The 17,897-nt window shown below is 41.4% G+C and overlaps 1 protein-coding gene across 1 annotated transcript in view; it reads left to right on the forward strand.

The window, feature by feature from the left end:
- Positions 1–17,897, forward strand: part of NDST4 (N-deacetylase and N-sulfotransferase 4) — a 185,913-nt gene that overhangs the window by 161,805 nt on the left and 6,211 nt on the right. Inside the window, exons 8-11 of the mRNA XM_039913706.1 lie at positions 6,227–6,323; positions 11,431–11,554; positions 14,272–14,446; positions 15,393–15,563. Coding sequence (XP_039769640.1) covers positions 6,227–6,323; positions 11,431–11,554; positions 14,272–14,446; positions 15,393–15,563 — 567 coding nt within the window. The remainder of the gene's footprint in view (positions 1–6,226; positions 6,324–11,430; positions 11,555–14,271; positions 14,447–15,392; positions 15,564–17,897) is intronic.

Below are 17,897 nucleotides of genomic sequence, written 5' to 3' on the forward strand. Positions count from 1 at the left end.
GATGAAACAGTTGCTTCCTCCTAGACCTTTTCGAGTTGTGATGATGATTTTTTTCCCCCCATTATTGAAATGATCATTTGGAAAACCCATTAATTCACCTTGATTTGTGTGAAGCAGAAATAATCTATTAGTTCTTATAGGTGAACTTCATCTTACCCTGAAACCAAAACATTTAAGCTATTACCACTGGCTACATATAAGCCTTGGGGTTCCCCTGGCTAATTTTGCCCAACGTAACGAGAGTTGGTGCCTGGTGATTTGTGATTGCTAGGGTAGGCTGATGGAGACAACTGAGTAACACATAAAATAAGTTCCTGAAAACCTCAGCGGCTTTAAGATCACTCTTTGATCTCTAGCGCCGAACATATAGTGGATCCTGGGGTTCTGATTTCCCGGTGAACACACTCAAAATTTGGGAGAGGAGCTGTACAGGGGAGGGGACAAGAGAATATCTAATAATAATAATTGTGGTATTTGTTAAGTATTTACTGTGTGTCAAGCACCGGAGTAGATACAGGTTGATCAGGTTGGGCACAGTCCCTGTCCCACATGGAGCTCAAAACCAAAGTAGAAGGGTGATCAGGTATTTGATCTTCATTTGACAGATGAGGAAACTGAAGCACAAAAACGTTTAGTGTCTTGCCTAAGGTTACACAGCAGGTAAATGGAGGATCCAGGATTAGAGCCCAGGTCTGACTCCCAAGCTAGGGCTTTTTGCACAGGGTCAAAGAACAGAGCATCTTTCAGAGACACTTCTCTGTGCCTCATTTACTTCATCTGTCAGACAGGTATTAAGACTGTGAGTCCTATGAGGGACAGGGGCTGTGTCCAATCTGATTAGCTTGCATCTACCCCAGTGTGTTTAAACTGTGAACCCATTTAGACTGTGAGCCCATCCCTGGGCAGGGATTGTCTCTATCTGTTTCCGAATTTCCCAGTTGTACATTCCAAGCATTTAATACAATGCTCTGCACATAGTAAGTGCTCAATAAATACTATTGAATGAATGAATGCTGGGTACGGTGCCTGACACATAGTAAGCACTTAACAAATGCCATTTAAAATTTTTTTTAAGAAATCTACAAGCACTCCCAAATTTCACTAAAACAGGGGAAAAGAGGCCACTGCAACTGGAATTAATTCACTCCAACTTCCAAGCTCAGTCAGATTCTGAATCTTCATGACATTGCAGTTCAGATCACCTGAAACTCAGTCGTAACCAAAGCCACCGCAAATTTTGAGTCTCTTGTACTTCCTTAGCCCTTGGTACAATGCATCGCCTTTGCTAAGCTGCCAATGAATGCCATTACTCCCAATATGTCACCTATTACTACTACTTTTAGGGACATTTCACTGCTGGTATTACAAAAATACAAATTGTCTACTCTATGGTGTTTCCAGTGACAATGTAAGGACCTGAAAGCTGGACAGTGAAAAAACGGGTTAGAAAGAATATCGACTCTTGAAATGTGGCGTTGGAGAAGGCTTTTGCGAATAGCACGGACTGCCCGAAAAACAAACAAACAAATGGCTTTTAGAGCAAATGAAACCCAAAGCGGTCTTTGGAAGGCCAAGTGACTCACTTAGATTAGCATATTTTGGACACATAATCAGGAGGGCTAATTCTCTGGAGAAGACACTAATGCTAGGAAAAGTCCAGGGAAAAAGTGGAAGAGACAAACCAGCAGCTAGATGGATAGAGACTATAACAATGGTAACGGAAGAACCATTAGAAAGCTTGCGGATTATGGCAGAGGACAGGATGTTCTGGAGAGAGTATATCCGTGGAGTGGCTATGATTTGGAAACGACTCGACGGCACTTAATAATAGTAATAACTGTCTGTTCACGCCTAGCTGAAGAAGAACTCCACAGGCTCAATACCCCCCACTAGTGTTAAACCCAGGGCTTATAGCAGCTTCTTCTCATTAAGAAAGTCGCAAGGGAAGGGGACGGTAGAAAAAACAATGATATTTTAGTAAGTAACTCTCTCTCCTCCTGTCTCCCACCATGTGTCCTTCATTGACCTTGGTGGGATATTTGGAAAGACTGTGAAAATGCAGTATTTCTTCCTTGACTGTTTAGTTGTGCTCACCTGTGATGCTCCTTTCACTCTTCATGTTTTCCTACGTGCATCTCTTCAGCATAAACTTTTTTTCAAATTCAGGATGCTGTAAGATGCTGGAATAATGCAATTAAAGATTTTTCATTATTTTATCAGAATCATTTGATGCTAGATCAAGAAATAGAATATTCATATGTACAGCGATACAGCTTAGAAAACGGATCTACTGCTTATCTTTCTACCAAGCAGCAATTTCTTGCAAAGGCTCCGAACCACAGACCCCTGTGCTTGCCAAGCACTTTTCCTCTACTTTGCCAGTGTCATAAAAAAACAAGTGGGATGAAAATTTCTTCCAAGGCCGAGCTTCAGACTAATTGAATTTAGTGTGTGTGTGTGTGAGTGTGAGCTTGCTTACTTGGGGGAGAATACAAAATTTTAAAAATCAGGACACATTTTCAACTGATTGGCACCCAAATCTAGCTCAAGCCGTAATTTACAAACGGCAGGAGAGTTGACAGAGTCGTAGAGTCAGGGCAATGAAGGAGGATTATGTGCAGTGGAGAATAAGGATGAATCAGAAGCAATCTATATACTTGAGAAGTGAAGTGACTTGTCCAAGGTCACACAGCTGACAATTGGCTGGAGCTGGAATTTGAACCTAGGTCCTCCTGAATCCCAGGCCCTTGGTCTTTCCGCTGGACCACGCTGCTTAGTTATAGCTCCCTAAAAGCTGTCTCTGCCTATAGCAATGCAGAAATCTGAATCTGCATCTTCACTTCTTTCATTTCTTCCCTATGGGTACAGTTGCATGCCCCTCACACACGACACAGGCAAATGCACAGGTAAATATTCACACTGTGTCTTTCTTTGGCAAATATTAGTGAAAATGCTAGTACTCATTCTCACCCTTATCCCCTTCTATAGAGGTACCTTCTGTACATCTTCACTTCTTTCATTTCTTCCCAGTGGGGTCATATGTATATCCTTCACCTCCAATATATACACACACAAACAAAACTAAATATTCACACTGTGTCTTCCTGTGGCAAACCTTAGTGAAAATGCTAGTACTCTTAATTATCATTTCTCATGCCTTGCTACACATTCTCACCTTTATTTCCCTCTATTGATGCACCTTCTCTCCCAACACCTAGAATTCTGGCAGCGTTCTTAGTGGATTTTGGTGGATAATATTCCTTTAAGAGAGGAAGGTGATGTGGGAAACAGAGAGAACCACAAATAGGGGTTATGTGTTTTATTAAACCTGCAGTGGCTGGTTTAATTTTCAACAGAGACACACCCCAAGGATGTGCAGAGGATTTTATTAAAGAAAAGGCCAATTCCCCCTACACAGACAGCCAAATGCATTGATTAAGTGGCTGCAAACTGGAATTTAACATTATAAGCACAGATGAAGAAAAAGGATTTAGGGTAACATTTTAGCAGCCTGGTGGAGTTGTTTTCACACAACAAGCAGCTGAAATCCAAAGGCTATCACATAACTTCCTAAATACCCCGAGGTATTGAGGATTGTAGAAGTGACTCAACCAAGTAAGAAAAAGAGGACTCTGGTTCTCAGCTATATAAAAGGAAACATTACGAGAACCAGTTCTCGTTGGGGTTTTTTCTGCTTATTGTTGTCCTTATTGTCATTCTTTCTACTCATTATTTGGAAAAAAGAAAAACACAGTCCATTTTGCAAAGGAGTTGACGATCCTTGGTCAATTCGCTTGCAGACATGGGGTCGTGGACAGGCCTTGTATTTCTTGAAAACTGGACTCTGGGGATGCTCTCCCAATCTTGGCTTATGCTTCCTTACTTCTCAGCTTCTCGTGGAGGTGGGGAAAAGGAGATGGTGAGAGGGAAATCAGGGGTCGGTCCTCCTAGATTCTGAGAAGGCTGCGCTGAAAGTTCCAAAAGATTGTGATGTCTGAACTGAGGCTTCTCTAGCTCAAACCTACAAATACAAACATTTAAAGTAAGTGAGCAGCAGGATCTGATGGAAAACGTCTGGGCCTGGGAGTCAGAAGACGTGGGTTCTAATTCCGGCTCTTCTATGCGCCTGCTGTGTGACCTTGGGCAAGTCATTTACCTTCTCTTTGCCTCAGTCTCCTCATCTGTGAAATGGGGATTTAATCAGTTGTATTTATTGAGAGCTTGCAGTGCTCAGAGCACTGTACTAAGTGCTTGGGAGAGTACAACACCACAATATAACAGACACATTCCCTGTCCACAGTGAGCTTACAGTCTAGAGGGGGCATTCATAGTCTTAGATATTTTCCCTCCTCCTTAGTCTGTGAGCCCCATGTGGGACAGGGACTGTGCCTGACATGATTAACTTGTATCTACCCCAGTATTTAGAACATGCACCACACATAGTAAGCACATTACAATAATAATAATTTAAAAAGTGAAAATACCTGGGAGTTGGTGCAAGGTAAGTTGACCTGATGAGATGGGATAGATTGGTTTACAATCTTTTTCTATTTTTTTATTTATGGTATTTCTTAAGCGCTTACTATGTGCCAGGCACTATACTAAGCACTGGGGTAGATACAAGATAACCGGTTGGACCCACGTGTCCATGTCCCACATGGGACTCACGGTCTTAATCCCCATCTTCCGGATGAAGTAACTGAGGCACAAAGGAGTGAAGTGATTTCCCCAAGGTCACACGGCCACCAAGTTACAGAGCAGGGATTAGAAACCCAGGTCCTACTGACTCCCAAGCCTGTGCTCTATCTATCTCTTTGGGGAAAGACCACGGTACTTCCCCCCATACTTGTCAGTCAGTCTCTAAAAATCTAGGACTATTCTAGCAAAATGAGGATGAACGCCCACCCACTCCCACACCCTCCCTCGCTTAGAGCAGTGCCTGGCACATGGTAAGCGCTTAACAAATGCCATTATTATTCATTATTATTATTCCAACTCCTCTCTGTCCCCCTCTGTGCCCAGGGGAGATGGGGTGGCTACACTTGACCCCATATTTGTTGGGAAATTTGGTGAACTAAGCTTCTACCCCTCCTGCTCTCCCTGCTCTGCCTCCTCTCTGTCCCCCTCCGTGGCTCTGCTCTTCAAGGAGCCGGAGTGGCTATGGGCATGAAGAAGAAGTAACAGCAGTCTCCATTCCAAAACTTTCCCAAAACAGAAGCAGTGGGGCTGGGGACACCGAAGGATAGGTAATTTTTTTCAGCCTTAGGAAGAATGTTGTTATATCTAAAAAGCCTAAGTCCAAATGAAAAAATAAGATAAACAAGGTCCATTTCTAATTTATTTCCCAACTCCAAGATTCCTCAGACAGCAAGCAAGCCCCTGGTACGTTTCTAAGGTATCTCTCACTGATCTTTCTGCTTGACATTTTGAAAAGCTAAAACTTGATGAGATATTTGTAACTTTAAAGATTATCCCCTCTCTGGTAAATTATTTCACTTCTCTGGGCTGTTGGATGCACTATGCTTTCAAGGGATAGTCAACTCAAAAGCATCTTTACATCTCTCCTGTCGTCATAACTAATTTTGGTATCCTGTCAAAGGAAAGATGAGGCATCGTCTTTTACCACTGCATAACCATTCATATTTGTGTTCATCCTGTACCACTATCTCCATGATCATTAAAGTGTGCTATCTCATGGAGGTCTCTGAAACTCGTGATCAATTTATGAAGACCATTCTGGCAGGTCTAGTTTCATAAATAATATCCAATAAACCGGTCCAATCTATGACTTCATAAAATCACCCAGGAGAGTTATAAACTGTAATAATGGATTATGAAAGCCATCACTGTGGCTTGTTTAACTCGACCAGATAAGCTTCTTCCTGAGAGACTGCAGAATTACACGAAGACGTTATAGAGCATTATTTAATAAGCCTGCCACATTTACATCCCTAATTATTTTCGTGATTGAACTTATCAATCAATCAGTGATATTCACGGAACACTTACTGTGTGTGGAACACATATTCCAGTTTAATTATTTTAGAAATAAGCACAACCATTTTCCAGGAGAAGAGTAGTCGTCGACAAATCCTCAAGTTTTTGAATGCAGAGAAAATGTTTCTTTAAATGGGTATCAACCTGGAGAGATGAGAATAATAGGAACATGGGAATAATTGTTTGTTCACTCATTCAATTTTATTTATTGAGCGGTTTTCCTCTGCAGAATCCATGTGATGACAAGCGACACAGAGACATCTGGTCCAGAGAGAAAACCTGCGACCATTTGCCAAGGTTTCTTGTGATAGGACCACAAAAAACAGGTGAGAAGGTGAATCATTGCCTGGATTTCATCCAGTGTATGAAGAGCAGCAAGGTTTAGTGGAAAGAGCACAGACCTGAGTCAGAAAGCCTGGATTTTGCCATTTGCCTGCTGTGTGACCAAGGACAGGTAACAACTCCACTTTCCTCATCTGTAAAATGGGGATTCAATGTCTGTTCTCTTTCCTTCTTAGTCTGTGAGGCCCATCAGTGGTATTTATTGAGCATTTACTATGCGCAGAGCACTGTACTAAGTTCAAATAAGGACTGTTTCTGATCTTATTATTTTGTATTTACCTTAGTGCTGAGAGCAGGGCTTGACACAAGAGAGCCACTTAACGAATATTATTGTCGTTATGATACACATGTGGCTCTTGGAAGGAAAAAGTGCTGAATCTGCATTTCCCGTATGATTTTACCTGACTCCAGAATATTTGTAACTTTTATTCTGAAAGCAGTGAAATTTCAGGTTCTTTTTGACATCTGTCTGGACTTCAGTCTCTCGAAAAGTAGCATTAGTTGAGGGCCCACTCTGATCACTGAACCGAGCACATGGAAAAATACAGCAATACTACCAGACATGATCCCTTCCCTCAGGAAGTTTAGAATCTCATGAAATCTCAGACTCAGGGCTTTCTTTGTGGTGGTACTAACTATTGTGGTTAGGCAGACAATAATCAAAAGCAGCCCATTTATTTGTCTGAATGCTTCCACTGGAATCAGGAAGAGAAGGCTTAGAGATAAGGGAAATACCTTTGTAGGATTTTTAAGGACTGTAAGCACATTCATTCCCCCATTTAATTTGTGTTCGAAATGGATCATAAGACCCTTTTCAAGAGAATTTGCTTTTAGAGATGTGATGCCATATCACTTCTTTTAAAACAATTAATCCTTCTTAGAGGCAGAGGATGGACTAAATAGATACTTCCCATTCTTCCTATAGAGTTTAAGCTCCTTGTGGGCAGGGAATGTGTCCATTATATTGTTTATATTGTACTCTCCCAAATGCTTAGTACAGTGCTCTGCACACAGTAAATTGTCAATATATATGATCGGCCCACTGACCTTCAACCTGCAATTCTATACACCAGTAAATCCTATATTCCCTTTGCACTCAGATTTAAGGCATCAGCTTTGATCTTTAGAATTTCCAGCTAAAAAAGTCACGTTATTGAAAAGATGAGAGGGAGTCATCTGCCTTCCTAGGGGGAATGCCAGGAGGTAAACCCGGGGCTATAGCAGGTTTATCATTACTGGTACATCTGAAGATGTTCCTTCGGCACATTTCCAGTATGTCTCCAGGCAATTATAAATCCCCTACGTGGTTCCTAAAAGCTTATCAGAACACACCTCCTCAGGTTCTTTGGTTACTAAAATCAGCACCTTTAGGATTTTCACTCATTGCTCACACTGAACGCTTGAAAAAAGCCCAATTCAGAAATGTCAATATCAGTGATGCTGAGATAAGTCACAATAATATTTTACTGACCAAAAAATAGGGACTGAAGGCAGCTGATCATCAAGGACTCTTCTTCTGAGTGACAACTGCCTATAGAGTTCAAATGTCAGATCCTTTCAGTTATTCTAACTGCTGTTCTAGAAAGTGAATATCAGATATCTAGATATCTGATATTCAGATATATACACACATATGCATATGTCCAGCCCCAATACACTGTGCTTGGCTTCAGTTTTTTCCAACTTGATTACGCTTGTTCAGTTATTCCTCTGAGTGAGTTGCATTCTTTGGTAATGTATTTAAAACTTAGTACTTCATTTAGGTCCCACAGTAGTTACTTTTATACCTAGAATTTTTTTTACATATGCTATAGGACAACTATTATGAAAGCAATAAAGCAGGATTCAAATATTTCACCACTGAAGTGGCATTTTCAATTAGAGTGTTTTATCCTTTCTTCAGTACGTGACAGCTTTACACATTTTACTCAGGTACTGATTAATTAAAGTTTTTATTGTCAATGTGTTCTGAATTCACTAAATTTGAATTGAAGCGTTCCCTTTAGAAAATGCATGAGGCAAAAGCATATTATGAAAAAGACTAATAATATATAAACATGGCCTAACAGTGAGGTCTTTGGATGACAAGAAGGTTTGATCATTTTCAGGGCTATGGGAAAAATTTCCACGTTATTAGAAATTGATTTACAGATTCTCAGCTCCCAGCAAGGATATTAATAATGATGCTATTTAAGTACCTACTATGTGCTAGGCACTCTACTAAGTGCTGGGATGGATCCAAGCAAATGGAGTTGGACACAGTCCTTGTCCCATGTGGGACTCATTGTCTCCATTTTACAGATGAGGTAACTGCAGCACAGAGAAGCGAAGTGACTTGCCCAAGGTCACAAAGCAAACAAGGGGCGAAGCTGGGACTAGAACTCATGACCTACTTATATTAGCTGAGGATCTTCAGCAGTACCCCGACTTTTTGTTTAAAACTCACTGGCATCTTTAATGAACTTAGGTACTAAATCAACCCTAATGATAATAATAATTGGGATATTATTAATTAAGCATTTACAATGTACCAGGCACTACAGTAGGCACTGAGGTTCATACAAGATCAGTATTTTGGACTCAATGGAGATCACAGTCTAAGTATAAAGAAGGACAGATATTCCCCATTTTACAGTTGAGGAGACTGAGACACAGAGAAGTTAAGTGACTTGCCCAAGTTCACACAGGAAGCAAGGAACAGACCCGGGACTAGAACCCAGATCCGCTGACTCCCAGGTCTGTGACCTTCTCAGTGGGTCACACTGACCTTTTAAAAGTCAAGTATAGAAAGAATACTTGAGAAACATCCAGTGAACTGTTTTGCTGAACACTCATTTTCATTTCCTGCAAGGAAACAGCAAGTTTGAAGTGTAAATGAAGCTTTCTCCCTCAAGGCTTTCCATACCCAACCAATAAGTTTGTTCTCCATGTTAACTTTGAAGATTTTATCCAGATGGAGCTGAAATAAATACAATATTTAGTTTGTCCTTTATTCTTTGCATAACCAAGAGAGTAAAAGCAGTTGACAAAGAATGGCTATTGTAAATAGAGGATTTCATACTGCCCCGAAACCGTATTGTTCTCCTGTGAAAAGTAGATTAGAGTCTTAAAGTTGAATTGCCTCAGATTATAATACTTTGGAGTTCCAGCAGTTCATTTCATCATCATAGTCCATCTTTTGAAATATCTCTTTTGTGTATGTAATTCTCCCTTCGTCTGTGCCAAAGTGGAAAGAATATGTGATGGCATGGACATTCCATTGTGGCAGACATGGAGTAGGGCACATGGGTTAGCGGACAGAGCACAGACCTGGGAGTCATAAGGTCATGGGTTCTCTTCCCTGCTCTGCCATATGTCTGCTGTGTGACCCTGGCCAAGACTGTAAACCTTTTTATCTGTTACCGATTTGTACATTCCGAGAGCTTAGTACAGTGCTCTGCACATAGTAAGCACTCAATAAATACTACTGAATGAATGAATTTCACTTCTCTGTGCTTCAGTTACCTCATCTGTAAAATGGGGATTGAGACTGTGAGCCCCACGTAGGACAGAGACTGTGTCCAACCTCCTTAAAACAGTGCTTGGCCATAGTAAGCCCTGAACAAGTACAATTATTATTATATGAATGTCATTTCATTCCCTGGGAAGGTGATTACTAGGGAAGGGAATTAAGTTTTTGCCCTCCCTTCCGTCTATCATGGCAGGGGTAATAGCTCTACTCCTGAGAGTGGTGGGGAAGGTGACAATTTACTCACAATCTTACCTGCCACTGCTCACAAATGGGCAAAGCCACACTTTTCATTTTCCCCATGAGGCCATTTTTTTTCTGGAGGAATAGTGAGGTCCATCACAAGTGTAAGTCTTGACTGAGCAAGGCACCAACCCCTAATGAATAGAGAAACTGAGTCAGCACATGGGAGAGAGGTAGGTACCCACCCATAGTGAATGTAAAAATTGAGGTAGTATGTGGAAGAATGACAGAGAGAAAAAGGGAGAGAAAGAGTGAAAGCTGGGGAGAGTCTGCAAGGCAATTTCAGCATTGGAAATGAAGAGGAACCCACAGTCTGAAGGAATAACAAAGATTAAAAGGACCAGAGAAATCCATCAGTGGTAGTTTTTGAATACTTTTTGCTAATCACTGTATGAAGTGCTTGGGAAAGTACAACAGAGTTGCTAGATTGTGATCCCTATTGCAAGGAGCTGAGCTGGCATAAAATCAAGCATTTCTAAGGAAGAATGAGAGGCGTGAAAAGAGAATGAGAACCAGAAAGCAGAGGGAACTGAAGAAGGAGGAAATAGGTAGGTAGGTGCATGAAAGGAGAGAGGAAGAGGCAGGCGGGTAAACCCATAGAAGAGTCCAAGGGTGTCAGGGGAAAGTGGAAGAGGAATCAGGAAGAAGGGTGGAAAGGATTGTGGTAATGGAGGCAAGTAAAAAGGACAGTAAATGAGAAGAAAACATAGAATGTCTGGCAGGAGATGAAGGCTGGCGGATCAGTCGTTCTTTATAGCCTCAGGAATCTATGCTGGCGCCAGCACCCTTGGAGTAGTAGACCAGATGCCTCTTTGGACAGCCAGCATGGGAGGGAACATTACTGATCACGTCTTGAGGCATTGGGAGGGTAGAGGGTCTGTTCTGGGGCTGGAGAGGCCAAAAGGAAGAGCTCAGGGAGTATGAGAATCCACCTAAGACAGTAAGGAATCTCTCAGAAACCAAAAGGAGCCAGGCGAGTGGCTAAAGAAGTGGAAATACTTTGTCTTTGACTAGGTCTGGAAGAAGATCTTTTGGTAATAGGACAACTGCCGGTATTCAGATCCCACATCTCTCCTAGGGTTATTTAGGCCCTATTTTGACCCTTACTTCCCTACCCTATGGTCCTACTGTTGCACTAAATTAAGCATTTTAAGTGCTGAGGCCCTAGGGAGCAATTTAGTTTGTCACTGTGGTCTTCCTCTAAATGCCTTACCACTACAGAATAGCTTTGGCACCACAGAGAATTGGACTTGTTTATGCAATTTTTTTTGTAAAGAAAATCTTTGGGTTCTCCCTTTCTTTTCTAGGTACTTAATCCTTTGTCCTCTTCTTTGCTGTAGGAACAACAGCACTTTATTTATTTCTCCTTATGCATCCTTCCATCATCAGCAATCTCCCCAGTCCAAAAACCTTTGAAGAAGTTCAGTTCTTTAATGGAAACAACTATCACAAGGGAATTGACTGGTAAGAAGGATAACAAAAGAGGAATGTCCATTACTAACGCATGTTAAGTCACAATGAAGCAGTTATAGAAGTGTGTGTGACAGCTGCATAATTATCGGATGGATTTGTTATGCTTAGTGCTATCGCAGTGAATTAGAAATTAATATATAATGATGGGAAGATTTAATCACTGTTAGCCATAATTTTATTTTAGACGCTTCAATAATGGTAATAATTTTTCAAGTAAATGAATATGATTAAACAAGGAGCATTATGGGTGGTTTTCTCACCCCGAGTCTTCAATGAAGACATTTAAAACTTTCTTTAAACATTTTATTTGTTCGTGCCCAGAAAACGGCTGCCATAGACATTTTCAGTTTTCATTTTTACACTAGAGTTGAATCTTGGAAGCAATAGCAGATAAGGTATTTTTTAAACATGCCTTCATTAAATTCATAGACTACACATTATGCATTTCAATAAAGAACAGTGATATTTGTCATTCAGATCAAACCAGAACATTACCCAAACCACTTCATCACTAGTCACGTATTTATTGCCTAAGAGAAATATCCATCGACTCTGTTTCATAAATTATGAAAGCCAAGACCACAGATGCTTCGAAGCCCATATTTGTTTTTTCCCAGACTGTAATGGAAAGTGCCTGCTACTGTCATTGATCTGGTAGAAGCCTTTCATTAGCTCAATTCCAACCAATGTAAACATCTTTATGTATTTCTAGGTGTTGTCACTGTTTATTTCTGGGATGCGTAGAATTTGGGGGAGCATAGTCAAAGATACAAAGAGGTTGAAGATGGAATTGAAGGGTTCTACTGTATATATCTCAGAACACACTTCAGCAAACGCATTCATTTAGTTGGCATTTGGAGCAAACAACCTGGAAAGGCATTAAAAATCCACATGGAAGAACTGCTTTTTTAATGCCTTTAGTTTCTAACGTGTTTAATTACAAATTATTTTTCCTACATAGTATGTAGAAGCTTAAAGAGAACATACCCTAACAGTTTTCATATCCAGCAATCTGTGTTTTATAATAACGTGCTAAAAATATGATACCCATTTCTCAAGCATGGTTATAGTTCTTAATTTCTAAATCAAGATTACTTTATGTAAAAGATGAAATCAAGTTGAACTCACATCCTTGGAGTGCAGACTTGGGAAGACTTTTGAAAAATGCTGCCAGTTTGTCTTTGATTCCTCCCCCCGCAAAAAAAAAGCTGAAAAATAAGCCTTTTTCAGACTATAATTTACAAGTTCTAGAGCGTGGTTTAAAAGCACAAGTGGAAGATATCTGTTCAAGTTTCTATTCAGGAGTTTGTTGTTCTAAAAGTTGATTAGTAGAAGAATTTGGACCAAATTCTTGTAACTCTTTCAAATGACTGAGGCTATAAACTCCATTTTTCAGTGTTTTTTTGGCCCATTTCATGACAGGATTCTAAAGCTGTAGATTAAATCTTTGGCGTATTTACTCATTGTTTCTTTCAGTCAGTAGTATTCCTTGAGCTCCTTCTAAGTGCAGAACCCCAAACTAAGTGCTTAGGAGTGTACAGCAAAAGCAACAAACATGGTCTCCCACCTCAACAAGCTTGTTTTTGCAGGTACTGATTTGGTTAGTTTGTAAACAACAACAAAAAGGCATTGAATAGTCTAGAGTTTTTATTTATCCACAAGCCAAAATACCCAGAGTTCTCTTATCGTGTGGAGAGTCCAATCTCTTGGGGAAATCTTGTGTTGACATATCCATGCCAACTTGCTGCAGTGTGCACAAACTGTTTCTCATAACACCGTGAGCAGTTTAGCCACGGCATTATTGGTTAAGCATTTCCTAATTTTTTAACAGCATGCTAATCAAAATGCATAGTGAAAACCCATGTTACATGGCAGAATTGAATGTACCTTCAAACATAGGGAAGCAGCAAGGCTTAGTGGAAAGAGCGCAGCCTGGGAGTTAGAGACCCTGAGTTCTCATTCCAACTCTGCCACTTACCTGCTGTGTGATCTTAAGCCCATCACTTTGCTTCTCTGTGGCTCAGTTTCCTCATCTGAATACCAGTTCTCCCTCCTACTTACTCTGTGAACCTCATGTGTATCTCCCCCATGGCTAGTACAGTGCTGGGGTATATAGTGATTGCTGAACAAATACCTAGAGAAGAAGTGTGTTCTAGTGGCTAGAGCACAGGTATGGGAATCAGAAGAACCTGGGTCTAATCCTGGCTCTGCCACTTATCTACTGTGTGATCGTGTGATCTTTATGCCTCATTTACCTCATCTGTAAAATGACCTCAGCTACTCAGCGCTGGAGAACCGTGCACAAACTATTGATGCTGATTTTGTAGGCGCTGTCGGCAAATCGAGATTCTGTGGCAGCACCTCTGAATCGCCTAGTTATCCTCCGCTTTTTCTTAGAGTTAAACATTGTAGAAACGAAGGCTGTTAGAGGCCCTCCAAATTCGTTAAAATGTATTGTTCTCGCAGTCACTGTACTCTGAGGCTTATGTCGTTTTCAAGTAAACCATGAGGGACAAGGACTCACCCCAGTGCTTAGTATAGTGCCTGGTACATAGTAAGTGCTTAACAAATACCATAAAAACCCATTTTTCCTCTTCTTCTTCTTCTTATAATAATTATTATTATTCATTATTATAATTAGTCTAGACTGGATCTGATTAAGATTAAGTTTCTTCTGTGACTCTGCTCATTGCCTTTCCCTCTTCCAGGTACATGGAGTTCTTCCCCACGCCCTCCAACACCACCACAGACTTTCTCTTTGAGAAGAGCGCTAATTACTTCCACTCGGAGGAAGCTCCAAAACGAGCAGCCTCTCTGATCCCCAAGGCCAAGATCATCAGCATTCTCATCGACCCCTCCGACCGTGCTTACTCCTGGTATCAGGTACAGCCTGAAAGGGTGACAGTCAAGAGCTGTGAGAGTCATAAGTGTGAGGTGCCCCAAGCCCAGGTAGCATGGGGGCCATGGAAAGAATACAGTAGACCCCAAAGGTGGTCACCCATAAGGCCCAATGCAGTGTCTTTTTTTTTTAATAGCATTTGTTAAATGCATACTAAATTCATTCTTTCGATTTATTGAGCGCTTACTGTGTGCAGAGCGCACTTGGGAGAGTACAATGTGAAAATAAACATAAGGCCCAATGCAGCATTTCTTGGTAAAGATGGCATCTAGCCATAGAAGGATTTTCCTTCAGGGTCTTCGGAATGTGTCTTTGTGTTCTTGGAATCTATAGGAGACAAGGCTTTGGGTTAAAGAGCTTGGCGTATTAATCCGTACTACTGTTGTCGATGCAGTAGAAAGAGCGTAACTGCAATTCTGGAGGCCTGAGTTCTAGTCCTGGCTATACAAGTAGGGGAATGCCAGCTTGGGACTATGTTATATTTGTTATGGTATTTGTCCAGCCCTTACTATGTGCCAGGCACTGTACTCAGCGCTGGAGAACCGTGCACAAACTATTGATGCTGATTTTGTAGGTGCTGTTGGCAAATCGAGATTCTGTAGGAGCACCTCTGAATCGCCTAGTTATCCTGCGCTTTTTCTTAGGGTTAAACATTGTAGAAAAGAAGGCTATTGTAGGCCCTCCAAATTCATTTAAAATGTATTGTTTTCTCAGTCAGTGTACTCTGAGGCTTATGTCATTTTCAAGTAAACCTCAAGCGGATGTCTAAATTTCAGTCGCCAAAACTGCCCTTTCGGTTGTTGTTTAGGAGTTTGACATGGCATATTATTTCTTTTCCTCATTTTCTGACAATCTCGGTTAGTTGATGGGTATATTCATGGATTTCTAGGCATCAGACCCTAATTGGATTCTTTTCCCCCCGGCCCGAAGCATCAGCGATCTCACGAGGATCCGACGGCTGTGCGTTTCAACTTCTATGACGTGATTACGACAGGATCCTGGGCACCGTCGGAGTTGAAGGCTTTGCAGAAGAGATGTCTGGTCCCGGGATGGTATGCGGTCCACATAGAGAGATGGCTCAATTACTTTGCCACTTCACAGGTAGTGCTTTGCGGTTATCTCCTCCAGTTCAATAGGCTCACAAGGTCTTGACCACTAACTCTAATCATCAGAATTACATGTGCCGCTGGTCAGTCGTAGGTCTAGAAGGAATGAGGAGAGATCAACCGTGATAGATTGTAGAGCTATTGCGGCAAATGGTGGTCTTTTGCTTTTAGCGTACTCTCCCGAGTGTTCGTTATAGTCTTCTACCCTCAGTAAATGGTCATAAATACTACTGGTTTGTTGATGGGTAATTATCGATTCCTTTGGCCCACAGGCCATTTACTCTTTATGTCATTGTTGGAGGTTGGCTGGTGAAGAGCAGAGTGGGCTAAGGTTTTTGTGTTGTTGTTTTTCATTTTGTTTTTATGATATGTGTTAAACCATTACTGTGTGTCAAACACTCTTCTAAGAACTGGGGTAGATATAAGTTGATTAGGTTGAACACCGTCCCTGTCCCTCATGAGGCTCACAGTCTAAGTGGGAGGGAGAACGGATATCAAGTCCCCATTTAATAGTTGAGGAAACTGAGGCATGGAGAACATGAGGCGTTGTTCAAGGTCACACGGCAAGCGGGCGGCAGAGCAGTTGGTAGAGCCGGCATTAGAACACAGGACCTCTTATTCCCAGGTTTGTGCTCTTTTCACTAGGCTACCCTGCTTCTCAGGTTGAGAGTGCGGTAGATCAGTCACTTCCTCCTGCTAGGGGAACTTGAGACTCCGCTGTACCCTCTCCTGCCTTTGCTCTCCCCAGTCCAGCATGCCCAGAGTGGGCTGTGTGGACCTGTAGCTGTCTAAGTAGCAGCTGCTTTGAGCAGCAGTAGAGACACTCAGTACCATCCCTTGATGGTCGAACTTGGACATGTGACCTCTGGACACTTGATATTCACCCCAACCCCACAGCACTTTTGTACATATCTTTAAATTATGGATTATGCATTACCTATTTAATCATATTAATCGCTGTCTCCCCGCCTAGACTGTAAACTCAGTATGATTAGGAAATGTGTCTACTAATTCTGTTTGGCATAGGGGATAGAGCACAAACCTGAAAGTCAGAAGGTCATGGGTTCTAATCCTGGCTCCTCCACTTGTCTGCTTTGTGACCTTAGGCAAGTCATTTCACTGCTCTGTAACTCAGCTGATCTGTAAAATGAGGACCAAGTCTGACAACCCTATGTAGGACAGGGACCGCGTCCAACCTGATTTGCTTGTATCTACCCTCAGTATTTACAGTGCTTAGCGCTTAACAAATACCATAATTATTGCTTTCCCAAGCATTTAGAATAGTGCTGTGCACCTAGTAAATGCTCAGTAAATACCATTGATTGATGGGTCAGCTTTGTCCTAAGGTTTAAACTCCTACCTCCAATCTCATCCATCCATTGCCTACTGGAAGGAAGGTCATAGCTGCAGTTCTAAATTTGGTCTAGGGGAAATAAACTTGTGCCTAGGAGTCTAATTCCAGCTCTACCACTTCCTTGCTGTGACCTTGGGCAAGTCACTTAATTTCTCTGGGCCTCAGTTTCCTCAAGTGTAAAATGGGGATTCAGTATTTAGACTGCAAGCCCCATGCAGAGCAGGGACTGTGTCCCACCTGATTATCTGCATCTCCCCGTGTGCTTCGGACAGTGCTTGACACACAGTAAGTGCATAACAAATAGGATTTAAAAAATCGAGAAGCATATAATGCTTATAGTGGGTAAAATGATGAACTAAGCACTGCAAGCATGCCCAGGTTTGACTTTGGCATTGGCCTTCCAAGGACTCAGGGGTGGAGAAGGCGAAGGAAAGCACACAGGAAAAGGACAACAATGAAAATGCAACAGGACGGGAAAACCAATCAATCGATCAGAAAACCAGATTAAATATTGAACAGTTTTAACAGCAAAAGGTGAAATAATATTTTACTGCACTGTCCTCAGGCACTCCACAGATCTGAACAAATTACTTTGAAAAACCTTCACCAGGATGTGCATCATTTTCACTCGTGTCCCAAAGCCACCCTCTACTCCTGCATGAAGCAGATTTTCTCCTTGGAAATAGCAGCAGAAAAGAGATCTGTATTACTTTTTCTGAAGACTCTCCAGAGAAGGAGATTTCAGAATCCATAACATAGCTGTTCTCCCTCCTCAGGTTCACACAAAGACACGGTTATCAATAACACAGTCAAGAAAAAGTAAATAGCTGTCGGTCAATAAGTAAATAGTAAATATTGATTTTCCCCTAAATGTCATCAGGCTAGAAAGTATTTATTGAGTTCTCACAGAACCCTTAGCATTGTACTACGTGCTGTGAAGATATACAGAGGAACCGGGGGAAAAAAATCATCTGA

This window comes from Ornithorhynchus anatinus, chromosome 12, assembly GCF_004115215.2.
Source record: "Ornithorhynchus anatinus isolate Pmale09 chromosome 12, mOrnAna1.pri.v4, whole genome shotgun sequence".
Classification (NCBI taxonomy): Eukaryota; Metazoa; Chordata; class Mammalia; order Monotremata; family Ornithorhynchidae; genus Ornithorhynchus; species Ornithorhynchus anatinus.